The 17565-nt window shown below is 40.4% G+C and overlaps 1 protein-coding gene across 1 annotated transcript; it reads left to right on the plus strand.

The window, feature by feature from the left end:
• Window positions 1–1417: 1417 nt before the first annotated feature.
• LOC144642395 (arylsulfatase B-like) lies at window positions 1418–12922 on the plus strand. The gene is made up of 7 exons (XM_078501355.1): window positions 1418–1673; window positions 6570–6656; window positions 7448–7659; window positions 9906–10117; window positions 11398–11618; window positions 12049–12296; window positions 12641–12922. The coding sequence occupies exons 1-7, from the start codon at window positions 1418–1420 to the stop codon at window positions 12920–12922; spliced, it is 1518 nt and encodes a 505-aa protein (XP_078357481.1).
• Window positions 12923–17565: the final 4643 nt, after the last annotated feature.

Raw genomic sequence — 17565 nt, forward strand, 5'->3', positions numbered from 1 at the left:
TTAGAGTGGTTACAGTACCATATTTCAGTGTTTGTTTTGTTGTCATCCACGTCCGTCCGGTTATTGTTAGCTGGGCAAGCTCCCGTAAGCGGCCATCTATCCCCTTACACCTCTAGTGGCCGCTAACGAGAGCCATTCTCGTAAGCGGCCACCTCCAGTTACCAGTGAGTTTTGAATTTAATAAAGTACAAGAATTATTCTCGTTGCTACGTCAACTTTTACCTGCCTGGTTTCCTAACAAAAGGCCTTCAAAACGCACGAAATCCTGTCTCAGATAACCTATTTTTTTTTCAACATTGTCCTGGGGAGGATACCACCGAACCCTTCTACGTTCTCGCGTCTGCGGTGCTCGAGATTTCGCGTCAGAGCCGCTTATACGCACCTCCCCAGCAAAAATCCTGGCTTCGGGCCTGCTTTTGCTTACAAAATTCTGTCTACAATCAAGAGTTCTTAACCTTGTGTTTTTTTAGTTTACCTTTTTTCTCCGCGGTGTACTTTTTTTAACTAGCTCACACAAGCACCTCCCGACATCTGAGTTTTGTCGTGAATTTGTGGTCCCCCCCGGTTTAAGACGTTTAAGTAGTCACAGTGCTTCTTCTCGTTTTACATCACTCTTACTCCAGCGTTCAATACATTGTTTTTCTACACACAACAAAACCTCTCCCTTTCCTTTTAACTCCAGCACGTGGAACCTCAAATTCAAAGCTGTTGTACCGAAAAGAACCTTGAATTTATAACGAGCAAAAAATTAAAATTTTATTCTTTTGTACTCGAGCTCACAGGCGGCCCAGGCGTTGTATGCGATCAATGTGACAATTCTTTAGGGATGAAGTTAAACCTTAGAAAGTGAAAATCGCTTAAATGGCTTAAAACCCAACCTAGGAACACAGAGAAGTCAAAATAATGCAACAAATACAAGAGGTAAGCCATTTTTATTTCAGTTCCTTTACAAATGAAGTATTGAGAGCAATTTTCGAAGCTTTCTCATTCATTTTCTCAAACGGCTGAACCAGACTTGAGGCCCTGTTAGGGGGAGGGAGGGGCCTTTATGTCTCCCGTCTGAATTTCAAATCTTTTCACGTCGCTTTTTCAAAAGGTTCGCATGTTGCTGTCGGAATTTCGACATATTGATCGCATACAACGCCTATGTTAATTGCCCATTTCAAATCATGTAATGTTCTCCAGAGAGTTGCACCTTTGTCTATCTGGAAATTATTCATTCATTTTCACGTGAATTTGTTTGACTTTGAAAGAGATAATTCTCAAGGGAAATATTACGTGGTCTGAAATGAAACAACAAACAAACGAAATGAGTGCCGTTGGTTACCGAAGCTGCACTATAAAAGTTTTACTTAACTCTAATTTGATGTCATCTGTGCGCCACATAACAAGGCACTGCTGAGTCTTCGATGTCAGCATGCGATTCCAGCATTTATCTATTTTTGTGACACTTACATATCTATTCCAAGTTAGTTGTGAACCGTTTCATATTCTGTTGGTCGTTGTGGATGATTTTGGCTGGAGCGATGTGGGATTTCACGGATCAAAAATTCACACACCAAACATGGACAGGCTAGCGGCTGAAGGAGTCATCCTGGATAATTATTATGTACAACCGATTTGTACACCGACGAGAGCTGCTCTTATGTCCGGCAGATATCCAATACACACAGGTTTGTTTCCTTTTTATATTTTTGTATGTGATAGTGTCACTTTGCGTGGTTTTGAACAGAATTTCTAAATAATTTTCTAAGCTTTTTAGAAATAGTTTTCTTGCACGTTTCTCAGTACAGCTATACTGTTTTTTTATATTTTTATCCGTGACCTGTTAAGCCCTGGCCAAACGGTAACGCAAGTCGACGCAAGTAGTCGCAAGTTGAACTTGCGTACAAACTTGCGTTGGGTGTCCAAACGGTCTCGCAAGTTTACTCGCAGGTTCACGCAAGTTGTCAAAGAAGCCATTTCAATGCTACTGCGCGCGCCGCAATTCAGTTTTTGAAGTATTAAAGCAGCAAAACTTGCGTAGACTTGCGTTGGGTGGCCAAACGGTAAAAAACTTGCGTTGACTTGCGTGCAAATTTGATCTCGACCAAAGTGAACGTAAGTCATCGCAAGTCAACGCCTTGCACGCAAGTCCAGGACAAACGGAGACGCAAGTAAACGCAAATTTTCAACTTGCGTCCACTTGCGTCTCCGTTTGCCCAGGCCTTTATGTAATGTTGCAGACGTGAGAAGATCATTTGACTCTCACCGTCTAGAAAGTTGTTGCGTTATTGTTTAAGGTACTTTGGAGTTCAGATCACGAAATTGTAGGATTTACATCACTCAGTATTGCGAGATTTGTGTTGCTTTTTCTGTAGCAAAAATCCTGTGCGTTGGTTTACTAGCCGTGTTTCTGTTTTCTGTTGTCGACACTTGTAGTTATCAGTTAGACTTTGATCAAGGGCGTTGATACGTAATTGTGACGTAACTGACTTCCAGTTCTAGTCACATAGACAAATGTACTATAGATACAAGTAGTTTTGTTCAGCTTATTCGAGTTAGCTGTGGAGCTAAGCTCCCCAGAGGGGCTTGCTCAACCTCTGGTAGATTGCTGTTTGTGCCGTTGTTCAGGTGGTATCTGGTCGTTTCGAGACAATTCGTTGCGAGACACATATATTAGTCGATTCGAGACAAGCTCCAAGTCCTTTCGATACAAAAAGACACTCGCTCGAGCGAACATAAACAGATCTCCGTTGTAAATGAAACAAACACACAAACGTACGAGAGCAAGTTTTGGTTATGTTTATTTACAAAAGAGTTTGTCTCAATGTACTTTTGAGACTTCTTCTTAACTTCAGAACATGTTATGCCTACAATCAACTAGTATTGTTAACAAGAGTTATCGAGTTGCGACTTGATAAGTCTTATCAAGTCGCACATCCGTACCTAAAGAGGTGGATGAAATAAGAAAGAACGGTGCTAAAGAAAGCAAAGAGAGACCAAAAAGCAGCGTTCTTCAACGTTGACTGAGCTAATAATCGGGAAAACCGTCTATCGAGGACCTGAAATCCAAAATTGCCCATTCTATGGACGAATAATGGAAAGCTGACTTAGCCAATAAATAGACAAACTGCCTCTGTTTAATCTGTGCAATGTGAAATCTGCGAATTCTCAGACAGGACAAATGCGGATGAATTCCTGCAGGGGTTTATTATTTTTTTATATTATATTTTATCGTACCGTATATTTGCATGTTTTCTGCTTTCTTGATATCCGAAGCAATATCTCTTTCGTTAAACGTTATGCTTATTGTAGAGCACAGTACACTCTTTTTATTTTATAAGAATATTGATTTCGACCCAGGCTGAATATTCTTATTTTTCTGCTGAATTTAGGCTGAAATATTCTTGTAAACATTCTTAGATAATACCCGTTAATATCGTTTGACATTTCCGTTTAAGTACGAAATGGGTATCAATTAATGTACTGTTTATCGAACGGTCATGAGCATCGAACGTTTTGGCTAGTGCAGGTTTTTATCGTGTTATTGGATAGTTAATTGCCGTTTAGAGAGATAACTGAATGATTTTATACGGTTCAGTTAATTAAAAAATAAAATTTTCAACACAAAATTATATTCTTTTCAAAATCTCAGCCTCAGATTTATTCTGAAAATATTCTTTAAAATTCGCAAATTTCAGCCTTGATATTATTCTTATAAACTAGATTCTTATAAAATGAAAAGAGTGTAAAGACCTGGACGCGATAAGTATATTTTGCTTTGTATATAACACATTATTCACCGCAGTTATGTCCGATTTTAGTTAGTTTTCACTTTACTATGCACAATATGCATATGTCTTATCTACGAAATGTTCCAGCATTATTCGTTTTCTTAATATTTGTTTATTATCACCGCCAGGACTCTCAAATCCGAAAATGAAAATAAAAATTTGCCCAACCGATTTAGTATGATTGGCGCTTAGAGACGGTTACAACTCTAAATGTTAGAGGGTTAAACAAACCTTCCAAACGACGACAAATTTTCAGATGGCTACATCAACAAAACTTTGATGTAATTTTCCTCCAAGAAACGTACTCATGGGTCACTCATCTACACAAACAATCAAATTTTGGGAGAGTAAATGGGGTGGCCAAATTTTTGCTAGTCACGGCTCAACCACCGCTAAAAACGGTAGATACATCGTAACAGAGGCAGTCTTCGATGAAACAAAAGTCGTTTTCGTAAATATTTACGCTCCTAATGATCAAGTACATCAAGTTCAGTTCCTAAGGGACTGCCACATTCCATTATTAAACAATATGCAAATGAAAAGTACTAGTGGTGCTTGGTTGTGACTTCAATTGTGCAATCAGACTGTAATCAGTGATAAACATCCTTTGTGAAAAGCATTACTAAAGCTGTCGACTGCAAAGGTTCCAAGAATATCCCAGAAAAAAAAAGCGATAGAATTCAATTGTTAGACCATCGGATCCTGGCGTCTTGTTGTTGCTGAAAGTACTTAGCACTTTCGTACATTCGTCCATAGTTAATAGACAGTTTTCAATTGAGTGTCGTAAAACCAAAACCATAGTAATTACTCTGGCCAATCATAAAGGCCACAGACAATCCAGTGAACCAATCAAAACTCGAAGCAAATACATGTAGCCGACACGAAGCGCGGGAAAACGTGCGCGAGCGAGTCACGATTGGTTTTGGTTTTAGTTCTGATTGGCTGAGAAAGTGGCGCGAGATTTTTAAGCCAATCACTAAGCGTAGAAATGCAAAACCAAAGCAAACGCAATTTACTTTCGACACTCAAGTGAAAACCGCTCTATACCTTCAGAATAAAAAAAGAACTGAAACTGATCTTGATGAGGATCGAGTTTTTTGGTATCGTAATGCTGTGAATAGAAGTTTGCCTCTTCCTCTAGAATTTCTCTTGGGCACGAAATAGTAGTATCGTTTTCTTTCTTCAAAGAGGTAATATGTTTTTCCTGTGATTTTGTTTTTCGAGGTTGTTAAAATATTTACTGTTCTTTTCTCCGAATTTATATCAGCGAGATTTGCTGCGGACAATCGCACCTCGCGTCTTGAAACAAAAACGCAACGTCGCCAAATTCTGGGTTTCTGGATGAATAAGACTGTCTTTCACCACCACATAAATAAATTTGAAGAGTTATTCATTATGAACGGTATAAACTTGCGACAATTACTACACGGATTCACCCAAACGACCCAATACTAAAATTACAATTGACCAGTCAACGACGTTTTGTTTCCGGTAGAAACAAGGGCCTTGGAATTCAGATTGTCCCGAATTGTCCGAAGTTTTGCCCGTTTTGATAAAATTTGTCCCAGTCCAAACAAGTTGTTCGCACTTGTTTTTGTAATTGTTTTCACTTTAAATGATAAGATGTATCGCATGCACGTGCAACGCGGACCAATCATAGGACATCTGCTTCTTTGTTGTTAGAGCGGTTTTCACTTGAGTGTCGAAAGTTAATTGCGTGTGCTTTGGTTTTGCATTTCTACGCTTAGTGATTGGCTTAAAAATCTCGCGCCACTTTCTCAGCCAATCAGAACTAAAACCAAAACCAATCGTGACTCGCTCGCGCACGTTTTCCCGCGCTTCGTACCAGCTACATGTATTTGCTTCGTGTTTTGATTGGTTCACTGGATTGTCTGTGTCCTTTGTGATTGGCCAGAGTAATTACTATGGTTTTGGTTTTACGACAGTCAATTGAAAACTGCTCTAAGGTGGTGGCAAACGAAGATACATCAATGTTGCGGATACATTTTTGCGGACGCAAATGTTTCCCCGTTGCCTACACAAGCAACCGTTTGTCGCCGACACAAAATTTGTATCCGAGACACAAAAATGTTTCTGATTTCTTTCAGACACATTTTGTATCCGCAACAATGCTTCCCCGCTTGCTCGCCCAAGAAAACATCATCAGCAACATTGTGCCTGCAACAATGTATCCTAGTTTTCCACCGCCTTTATATATATATTGTTGGACAATTTTTTTTTTAGGTTTCGTCATAGTTAATAGAGGGAAATGGTTAGGAATCCCGACAAAGTTCTTTGTTGTATGTTTTTGTTCGCTATTTTGGGGGTTGACCCTGCACAAAACCTGAGAAAATACAATAGGTGGTTACGTGTGTTCATGCAACTAACCAATAGAAACATTGCGATTACGTAATTCATGCATAGTGTATGAGCGCAAAACAAAAGATGTGCAGGGTCGTGGACCTTCCAACATAAACCTTGGCCTCTTTGTTTGCTCCTTTGATGTTTGCCGGGCTTCCTAACCATTTCCCTATATTAACTATGGTTTCGTAGTGTGCGGTTTAAGAACGTCTTTTTGTCGGGAGGTAAATTTCTTATTTTGTTTTGCGGGTAGTGAAATTCTGGCAGTCTTTGGGTTTAATAGAAGGTTAATACCTTAGTTTGGAAAATTTGGACATTAGATTCTTATTTAAGAGGACCCTGAAAACTACTTTTAAGTAATTGGAGACCTCCTCTTAAAATATTTGCTTTTATTATATTTTTATCCAGTTTTTTCTTTATTTTTCTCATCAGGCTTACAGCATAGTGTAATATACCCTGATGAGCCTTACGGACTGCCACTTCACTTCACAACCTTGCCACAGGCACTCAAGAAAGCTGGTAAAATTTTCAATTAGATGTACCTATAGCTAAACTCAAGTCAGTCTGGGGTAATTCCTCTGAGGGGACTCCTGGAATTTTTCTAGCTGAATGGTGAATTAAAAAGGGAAGCCTCGAGCCAAGTGGCCCATACTGCCGGAGCTTATCCCGGTTTCGATAGCATTAATTGACTTGGAATATTTCTGCTCCCCCTGGATGCGATGCTAGTCCATCGCATTAGGCCACCGCGCCTCCCTGAATGGTAAATTTAATCGACGTTTTGGCACGTTCTAGGCGGTGTTGGACACGACTCACAAAGCATGCCGGAAGAAATTTTCAATTGCATTCATTGTCCACAGTACTGATCCTTGTTTGTCAAGGAATGAGTAAATGTTCATGCATGTCGAACGCGTGCGCCAACCAAACCTTTACAATACAGCATGATTTCAATCGACTAGTTTTGAGAGCAAAATCGCTTTCCTTAATTCAGAACTTGACAGATGACTGGCCTAGTTATTTTTCTTACAGCTCCAAGAAAACAGTCCGTAAAAACGTTTTAAGTTTCGCCGGAATCGCACGAAGAAGATGAGACCTTCTTAAAATACCGCGACAAAATTGTCCGCCATTGCTTCTACTAAGGTGACATATGATTGGTCGAAAAATGTCACGTGAAGCGTGTCCAACACCGCCTGGGCACGTTCCTACAAAAAATGAACCCCATAAGTTAACGATATGCTATATTGATTCTTAATCACCATTACTGCCATCGTCATTGTCACTGAAAATATTTTTTTATTATGAATTCTTTGCAGGGTATTCAACACATATGGTTGGAAAGTGGCATCTTGGTTTTTACAAATGGCCTTACACCCCAACATACCGCGGCTTTGATTCATTTTATGGCTTTTATACAGGGTCAGGAGACCACTTTAATCATGAAGAAAAAGGCTTTCTTGATCTGCGTAATAACACGGAGCCAGTCACAGATAAGCGAGGAGTTTATTCAGCCAGGCTTTATGCTGAGGTTACATAACCATTTAAAATAATCTCAAGAGTGCATGATACCAACTTATGCTCTTAATAATCTACATGAAAAAATTTCTCGAATCTGATTGGCTTAGAGAAATGCAGTTTTAAGTAAATTCGATGCAGAAATGAGTTAACTCAGTGCAGAAAAGGGAAATTCGGTGCAAAAAAGAAAAACAAACAGAGCATTCTGATTGGTTAATAAACAAAGGCATTCACAGAGGGCCAATCAAACGCTTCCACGCGATCTGAATGGCGCGATGTTTGGATCTGCTTCGAGCTGCGAGTAAAAAAAATGGTTGGCGTTTTGAGCACAGTAGAGGACCTAAAGACAACTCTAAACACCAAAGCATTGAAAAGCACGGGTTTTTGGTTCTCTTTTTGGTTAAGTGGTTTCTCAAGAAGGGAATTGCCGACGAAATCGAAACTACGAGCCGACTAAGCTTCACGCTTTGCTTGAGCGAATTTATTTACGCCGAATTCAAAAACAAACACATTGGCGAAGATTATGGACCAGATAGCCTCAAAGTAATTTCGGCTAAAAAAAACTTTTAAAACTTGGGCATTGACCTTGTTTTGAATGAACGCGTGATGATATTTGCCGAGTTTGAATAAATTGTTTTTTTTGTACGAGATTTGCGCATGTTATTTTCTCGCAATTTTTTCATAACACTCGAAATCATGTGATTACCTATACTTAAAGCATATGCGTTCCAGGTGTTGTATGCGATCAATGTGACATAAAATGTGACCGACTGCGTAAGTCTGGTTCAGCAGTTTGAGACAATTTATGAGAAAGCTTCGAAAATTGCTCTTAATACTACATTTGTAAAGGAACTGAGATAAAAATGGCTTACCTCTTGTATTTCTTGCATTATTTTGACTTCTTTGTGTTCCTAGGGTGGGTTTTAAGCCAATTAAGCAATTTTCACTTTCGAAGCTAAACCGTCTAAAGTGAAAATCGCTTAAATGGCTTAAAACCCACCCTTAAGGAACACAGAGAAGTCAAAATAATGCAAGAAATACAAGAAAGAGGTAGGCCATTTTTATTTCAGTTCCTTTACAATTTTTGAAGCTGAACCAGACTTACGCAATCGGCCACATTATATGTCACATTGATCGCATACAACGCCTGGGCCGCCTGTGTATATAGTATATGGTTTGAACCTAGGCGTGAGGGTGGTCTGAGGGTGGTAAAGGGTTTTCTCGTGATCTGTGAAAGGCCTTTTCCTCGTCTTCTTCATGTGGTAGGGACAAATCACGTTACATGCACACAAAAAATGTAGCTGGGGCATTAATTCCAGGGCCTGACGTATAAATTGTCAGAACTGGCCGGCCAGACCGGTATATTCGAGAACAGAATTCTGCTGTTATTCAGATATGTCCTGTCAAATCAGTCATTACACAAATATTATACATTGTTATGGTGGATTTGTGGAAAATCTCGTGTAAAAGGACCATTTCACATGAAACCATCCGGACCGGCCGGCCAGTTCTGACAAATGGAAAGCGCCCTAAGTGATGTGCTTGTTCACACGAGAGACGCGTCACTGCAACACGTCCCTGGCGCATATCCCCGCTCATTTCCACGTGTGTACATATAGTGATTTCGTCGCTGTTGCATGTTCCCGCTGCATGTCCCTGCTACTTGTCCTCTTTTGTGAACAGCACATGATTGTGACGCTGTTTTATGTCCCTGCTACTTGTCCTCTTTTGTGAACAGCACATGATTGTGACGCTGTTTTATGTCCCTGTTACTTGTCCTCTTTTGTGAACAGCACATGATTGTGACGCTGTTTTATGTCCCTGCTACTTGTCCTCTTTTGTGAACAGCACATGATTGTGACGCTGTTTTATGTCCCTGCTACTTGTCCTCTTTTGTGAACAGCACATGATTGTGACGCTGTTTTATGTCCCTGTTACTTGTCCTCTTTTGTGAACAGCACATGATTGTGACGCTGTTTTATGTCCCTGCTACTTGTCCTCTTTTGTGAACAGCACATGATTGTGACGCTGTTTTATGTCCCTGCGTCATGTCCCCACGTTTGGAGGCACCTTTAGACAAGAGACGTACGATTGGTCATGATTGGGGTGTCAATTGACTGGAGGTCGTTGTAATGTAGCCTGTGTACAGCTGTCCACTCCCCTAAAAAGAATCGGGAAAGGAGGGGAGGGGACGGCTATACACAGGCTAGTTGTAATGTCTTGTCACTGGACATTTTAAATTTGGCCTTCTCTCTTCAGGAAGCCCAGAATGTCATTTTATCTCACAATTCTTCCTCGCCCTTGTTCCTGTACCTTTCGTTTCAAAATGTACACGCACCAGCACAGGCACCTAAGGAATACGTGGACAAGTACCACTTCATTGCTGATAGGGAAAGACGAACGTATGCAGCAATGGTTGACATAGTAGATGAAGCAATTGGGAATGTAACCCAAGCCATGCAACAAGCTGGGTAAGTCACACACTATACATAGCACACGGAGCGGGCGAAGAAAATACCGAGCGAACGAGCGTGCCTGGGTCTGAGCGACAAAACGTTTGGGCTAGGAAAGGAATTGACTGCTATGCAGGTTAATTCGCTAATGTTTTGATTGCACATTTACTAGCGTAACCTACTGCATAACCCGTGGGAGGCGCGGTGGCCTAATGGTTAGTGCGCCGGACTCCGGATCGAGCGGTCCGGGTTCGAGACCTGGCCGGGGTCATTGCGTTGGGTTCTTAGGCAAAACACTTTACTCTCATAGTGCCTCTCTCCACCCAGGTGTATAAATGGGTGCCGGTGAATTTACTGCTGGGGGGTAACCCTGCGATGGACTAGCATCCCATCCAAGGGGGAGTAGCAATACTCCTAGCCGCTTAATGCTACAGAAACCGGGATAAGCTCCGGCCTGATGAGCCACTTGGCTCGACAGCAGGCTTTACCTTTTACCTACTGCATAACCTGCATCGTTCCAAATGGTTTACATCGGCGAGACATTTAATAGACGTAAAGAGCAACAAAGGCGGCTCTAAAACTGTCTACAAAATATTAATCTCTAAAAGCACTATTTTTAACACATGGTGCTTGTGAGCGAACGAACGAACGAACGAGCGAACTTCCCAAACGTGTATAAAGTATTTCGCAAGAAGGAGAACCCCCTGCTAAAAAGGGACACCTAACATAAGAATAAAAATAACTATCACGCTAATGTACATGGAAACTATAACGTTTATATTTGATTAGGAATAGAACTAAAATTGTAAAAAGCATTGAGACTCCGTCAGGCTGTAAAATGCGTTTTTAAGCACCTTTTTATTATTATTATTATTATTATTATTATTATTATTATTATTATTATTATTATTATTATTATTATTATTATTATTATTATTATTATGTCTATTTACAGGATAAAAAAGTTAAGACTGAATTGCATAATGGCAGTCCTTGCATCTATTGAAAATCGATGGAAAGGCCATACTAAAAGTAGCAAAATTACCGCAGAAGAAACATTTATCTTTTAAAATAAGCATCTTGGCTCTCCATTATAACAAAAAACGCTCTGATTATCCGTTCCTCACGAGGAACTAAAGGCGACTCGCAATCATTCATTTTGCTCCGACAAAGGGCGAACGGTCGAAAAGTCAGCTTTTCTAATTCGCTAAGACGCTGGATTAAATTTTACCTTTATCAACTCCTAGTTGCAACCATTCATTAATCACAGTTCTTTTACTTAACCCCTTCTTTTGTAGTTTATGGGAAGACATGTTAATGATTGTTACCACTGATAATGGTGGCAAACCTCGTAGAGGTGGATATAACTGGCCCCTCCGTGGACACAAAGGCAGCCTTTGGGAGGGCGGGGTCCGAGGAGTGGGCTTTGTTCATGGAAAAATGCTGCAGAAGACTGGAGTCAAATGCACAGAACTGCTTCATGTAACAGACTGGTACCCAACCCTCCTAAGCCTTACAGGTAAACTAACATCCTGTGGACACATATACCACATGTTAACATAACCAGTGACTGACTATTAGGCAAACTTGCAATCTGATTGGCTACGCTAATTTTCATTACCATAACCCAGCGGATGACTACTGGCAAAACCTGATTGGTTACACAGGTGCCGTCTATTTGATCGATAGACGGCTCTCGGAGCGCGCGCTAAGTTTTCGCTTTGTTATATCAATCAAAACTTTCAATAGATCAATTATAGCGATATTCCGTGTTTAATAGAACAGCCACTGGTTATGCTTAATTAATTAGACGGCTCGATCTCGGTTTCTATCGACTTTGATAGTTGGCTCGGGGCTTCGCACTTTGTGACTATCAGCCGATAGAAACTTCAAGCTTGCTGTCTAATTGTTAATTAGAACACTTTCTCGTTTTATATATTATATTATAGGGATTGCCGAGAACGATACTTCTCTTCCCCCATTGGACGGTTTCAACATCTGGCAAACCATATCCGAAGGTGCTCCGTCACCCAGAACAGAGATTCTGCTCAACATTGATGTACCAAGTTCTAGTGGCCAAAATCACTTCCATTATCATCAGGGGAGTGCAATTCGTGTTGATGACATGAAGCTGTTGATGAGCGTTCCCGATCTAACGTGGTATAAGCCACCGGAATTATCACCTGAGCACCATCAGGTAAAATGCCCCATGTTCTTTCCATACCTAAATTATACTCATTTCTTTGTTATGACTTTTATTATATTCTATTTATTACGACTTGCAATTCATCCTCATATCATGGGGCGAATCTCCCAGCCATCCGGATTTGGATGCTGAAGTGGTGTGAGGGGAGGGAGGAGGTGTCCTGCTTTAATTTGTAATTATAATTTTAATTTTCAGTTTAAGTCGTCCCGATTTAAAATCGTTAACTTGTTTATGGCATGGTATTTTAGGGTATGGTATGGTATGGTATGGTATGGTATGGTATGGTATGTAGTATTTTCTGATCAACCGCTTATTGTCGTGTTATTTCATTGCAGAATTTCGGTGACTACGTCGGTAATCACCACTCGATAGAGGTTGCACTTTACAACATTACCGCTGACCCCACTGAGCAGGAAGACCTCAGTACAAAGCTCCCCGATGTGGTGAAAAAATTGCAAGATAGAGTGCATAATTACATGAAGGGCCTGGTGCCTCCTTTGAACAAACCTTCAGACCACAAGGCAACGGTAGTGGCGCGACAAAGAGGGTACTGGGCTCCATGGAGAGGAATCAACGTGGCTGAGCTAAGGCAGCTAAAGTTGCACTTGTACATGTAGGCTCACGTTGCTGTCGCTAGCACAAACTATTGTAAAAATAGGAACAAAGTGCGTTTAGTTTTTTTCTTTCTGGTTGTGTTCATGAGCCTATTGCTGCTTTTAGGCCGAAGTGCAAAAGTACCTATGTTGAGTTTGTTTGGGTGGTCATGGTATTCTTTCAACTGTTCTCTAATATCTCAAACGTTTTCAGTTTATAAACCAAACAAATAAACAACAAAAGATTGCTTCTATCCAGTGACGTAAGGTACGTTTCAAATTATTGATCACAAAAGGTAAATAGTGGTGGATATTTACCGAGCCACGAATTTAGTATATACCACACAAGTTGAATAACTAGCGGACTAAAACATCACTTTCGGTAAACAAAGCGACGCGCAAAGGCAGTTTGTTTCTCTTTGGCTGCTCGGAGGTGAATAGTACTTTGCTAATCACTTCCGAGTTAACCAATCAGCGCGCGCGAAAAGCACTATTCACTTGTGTGGTATATACTAAAGGTATTTGAAGCTCAAAGGCCCGTTAGCCTGAGATGTCAGTCATTTCCACACTGCTTGCTAGTTTTCTAATTACTGCACTTGGGCTTGCGTTACGTCTTTTTTAAATATATGATTTGCAATCTTCGTTCTCAGTGATGATACACTGTAATAATGCAGTACATCTTTAAAGTGGATACTCTGTCAGGGACCGCGCAGAAAGAAGTTGAGCGGGCGGCTTTAAGTCGAACGCGGAAGTGTGAGCCAGCTAGGGGGGGGGGGGGGGGGGTCCGGGTTATGCTCCTCCGGAAAAATTTGGATTTGAATTTCTCATAGATACCGAAAAATGCATTTGAAATTAAGGCTTAAGGACGTTCGCGCGAAAATTTTCTACTTGATAGATTTCTTTAATTTTTTTGCTGCGGTCAGATAATGAGATACTTGTGTCAGAAATGAAAAAAAAAGTTGGGGTCACCGACTTCGTTTCATAGAAAAAGCGTGTGGAAAACTACCCTGATTTCGAAAAATTGGCGCACGTAATTCAGTATGGTTTACAGGGTTTATAGTTAAAAATATCGAAGTTGAGTGAACGGAGGATAACGATATTAGTCACATTTTGTAGAAATGCGTCTTGTGCGTAAATAATTCCTAGTTTTGCCATCTTTTTTGGAAAACTTAACCCTGGTAAAACATATTTGAAACTGTCGTACGGCAAAAAGGAAAGCTCAAAAAGTGGAATTCAAACCGTCAGTTTGACAAAAAATCAAACTTCCACTCGAAAGATTTTTTTCATTTTCTCGCAAAACGTAGATATTAATTAACAAAAGTGATCCGTTAAGAAAAATGTAGGGGACACCGACCATTTAAGAGAGCAAATTGCAAGCGAAGCTAGCGGAACAGCAACTCACCCTATATGTTCTTAGAAATTTTACTCAGCGCGCGCGCTCAAAGTATGGCGTGGCACGGCGTTGCGACATGAATTACGTGCGCAGTAGGGATGCGCTGAACAATTAGCGCGAACGTCCTTAAAAGTTGCGATAAAGAGACGTTGCTTCGTAAAACGTTCGATATAACTACTCACTGACACTTTAAACCTAACATCAAGACACGAACCTTTCTTATCATGTTGAATTCGAATTACTGGCAACTGAGTTGTTACCAGAACGAATGAAAAGAGAAAAGACAATTTCACTTTCATTGTTAGAAAATGAATTACCCCTAGCATGAGCTCGAAAACAGACAGTATTGTTTTATAAACTTAGCCCATTTGTTTGGATCGAAACGGACCAATGATGAAACAGGTCTTTTTTCATGACAGGTCCACTTGCCCTTTAAAAGCCAGTTTATAATAAAGTGCGTGATCCTGTAGTAGCCTAACATTTTTCGATTCTAACTAACAACCTTTAAGACAATTGTCCGCATATTTACTTGGTTTTTATGTATCTAAGTTGAAGGCGAGTCTATTTTGGCAATAGTATTTGCTGTTACTTTCGTCCTTTAGAAACTAAATCAATAATATGGCGTTGAAGTGCAGACGTCAAATTTCATGGTATTCATGAACGTTTTCTGCGAACAGTTTTTGAGACCAAAATTACAAGGCGTAGAGGAGGAATGTATGGCGAAAACCGAAAACTTAAAGTTAACTTAAAGTTAAGCTTGTTGGTGGCTTGTATATTTTTCAGTTATGTACTGGTCATGTTGTTTTAACACAGTTCAGAAATAAAACTACTCCAGTCCCTGAACACGCTCTTCCGCGCGCCCTTTATAGGGGTTGAACGCGCAAAGAGAGAGGATAACTTGCATGCGCATGCTCAGAACGAACCAATCAGTGGCGCGGAGTGTAGCGTCACTTGCTTGGGACGCACGCGCTAAAAATGATCGCTCAAATGACAAATGCAAATTCAACTACGCGACCAAATGCGCGAATAAATGCAAGAAAAAATGTGCTAAATTGCATCCAAAACCGATTCAATAAACAGCTACAAATTACTAGAAAGAATTGACGGATAGCAATGTGTGTTTTGGCCGTTAGCTTTTAGTAGACACTGACTAGAAAGCTAGGCTTTTTTAAAGTTATTCTGGTGATTCTGGTTTAGTACATGGTCGTGTAGTTGAACGAGTCATCTGTGCGCGCGCCTTTAGAAAAGTGCTGCCAAATATGGTTTTCCCCCGATTTCTGGGGAAAAACTGGCGCATGCGCATGCAAGTTATCCTGGACTCTCTCTTCACGCGCCTGGGTTCAACCCCTATATTGGGCGCGCGGAAGAGAGAGTTCAGGGACTGGACTAAAATAAAACATGATGTCAATAAAAATCAGCTGAAGGCAGCTTGAGAAACAAGTAATTTCTCTGCGTCTGTTACCTTTGTTGGAGTCTTCTGCATATCCTTAAAAAGTTTGCCACCAAGGGGTCGGGGGTATTTATTTTTCGAATTCTACGGTGTGACTAAACCCATGCCACGATGCTGGGTCCTCTTTAACGCCAAAAAACACTGTGCATTACATCTCGAGAAAACACCCAACAGCCAAAAAATCCTACAGATTTTTATTACTGTGATAAACCCCAAAATAACACTATAACTTAAAACGTACTTCGTATTCAACAGTAACTGTAACTGATTACACATGATTACACTAATTACCGTACCCAAATTAGCAAGTAGCCAATCAGAAGCGCGATCTACTGTCCTGATATCCTACGATATCAAGTCACTGACCTGATATGCCACCATATCACGGTCACTTTGAAGTAAAGTAGTGTTTGCGAGAGATGAATTGAAAAGAGGTTTTACCAATAAAACAGAAACGAGTATTTTTAATTAGCTGGTGCTTACCGGTCGTAAAATGAGAAAAACTTTCCCGCCAAAACTAAACTTGAGCGTGCTCGCCAATTGCGCGATGTTTGCCGACGAATACTGAAACATTCACACTGAAACAATGGAGTCGGAGTTTCCACATTTTTCGCTATATTTGGATTTTGAAAATTTAGGGAATGAAACTCCAAACAAACGAGTAAAAAAATGTGAGGAGAGGACTTGATAAAAGTGTTAAAGACCAAAAAAGTATCAATACAAGCAGGTCAACACATTTTGCACTACGTGTCTGGCAAGCATGGCTTCAACAGAGCGAATAATATCACCGGATTTTTGGCTGAATTTGGGTACGGTAAATACCTAATAGTACCTTTTAGGTACGCTTCGGCGGCATATCAGGCTCGTTTGGTCTCGCCATGGGTATTTTGGCTCGACTGCGTCTCGCCAAAATACGAACCATGGCTCGGCCAAACTCGCCTGATATGCCGCCGAAGCGTGCCTAAAAGGTACGATTAGGTATAAATACTAATCATAAAACGCGCAAATTTGCTATAACACTAAATGTAATGTGCTCAAGATACTAAATATAAAAGCAAGAGCTGAAAACGTAAACTTACGCTTATAAAATTATTTCTACATCAAGAGTTCTTTGTTTAGTTCACTTTATTTCTTTTTTCTTCTTTTCTCCAGTTTACTCAACCAGCTTCCACAAGCTTCCCCCGACAAGCTAGCCTGCGAACGCAGACGTATTTCCGGCTGTCGTTACTCTTTGCCAAAAAATACCTATTTTTCGGCGGAGAGAAACGACAGTCAAAAATACGTCTGCGTTCGCAGGCTACCGACAAGCGAGCTTTGGCTTAAATTTGGAGTCGTTTCTACTAACGATTTTTAGCAGTGACAGTGCTTCTTCCCTTTTTACAATACTCTTACGGCGACACACACCAAAACCTCTCTTTTCTAACTCCAAAATACTATTTATGTAAACACAAGGTGGACCATTGAAAAAGAAAAACTATCGTACCAACTCTAACAATAAAATAACCTGTCAATTAGAATACATATTAAGCATTCCATGACAAACGGGCCAAAACCCAGCGCGTGAAACCTCAGATTCAATGCTGTTGTACCGAAAGGAAACCTTGAATTTATAAAGAGCAAACAAATTAAAATTTTATTCTTTTGTACTCACAGGCGGCCCAGGCGTTGTATGCGATCAATGTGACAATTGTTTAGGGGTGAAGCTAAACCGTCGAAAGTGAAAATCGTATAAATGGTTTAAAACCCAGCCTAGGAACACAGAGAAGTCCAAATAATGCAACAAATACAAGACGTAAGCCATTTTTATTTCAGTTCCTTTACAAA

Source organism: Oculina patagonica, chromosome 2 (genome assembly GCF_052425735.1).
Source record: "Oculina patagonica isolate OP01 chromosome 2, crgOcupat, whole genome shotgun sequence".
NCBI lineage: Eukaryota > Metazoa > Cnidaria > Anthozoa > Scleractinia > Oculinidae > Oculina > Oculina patagonica.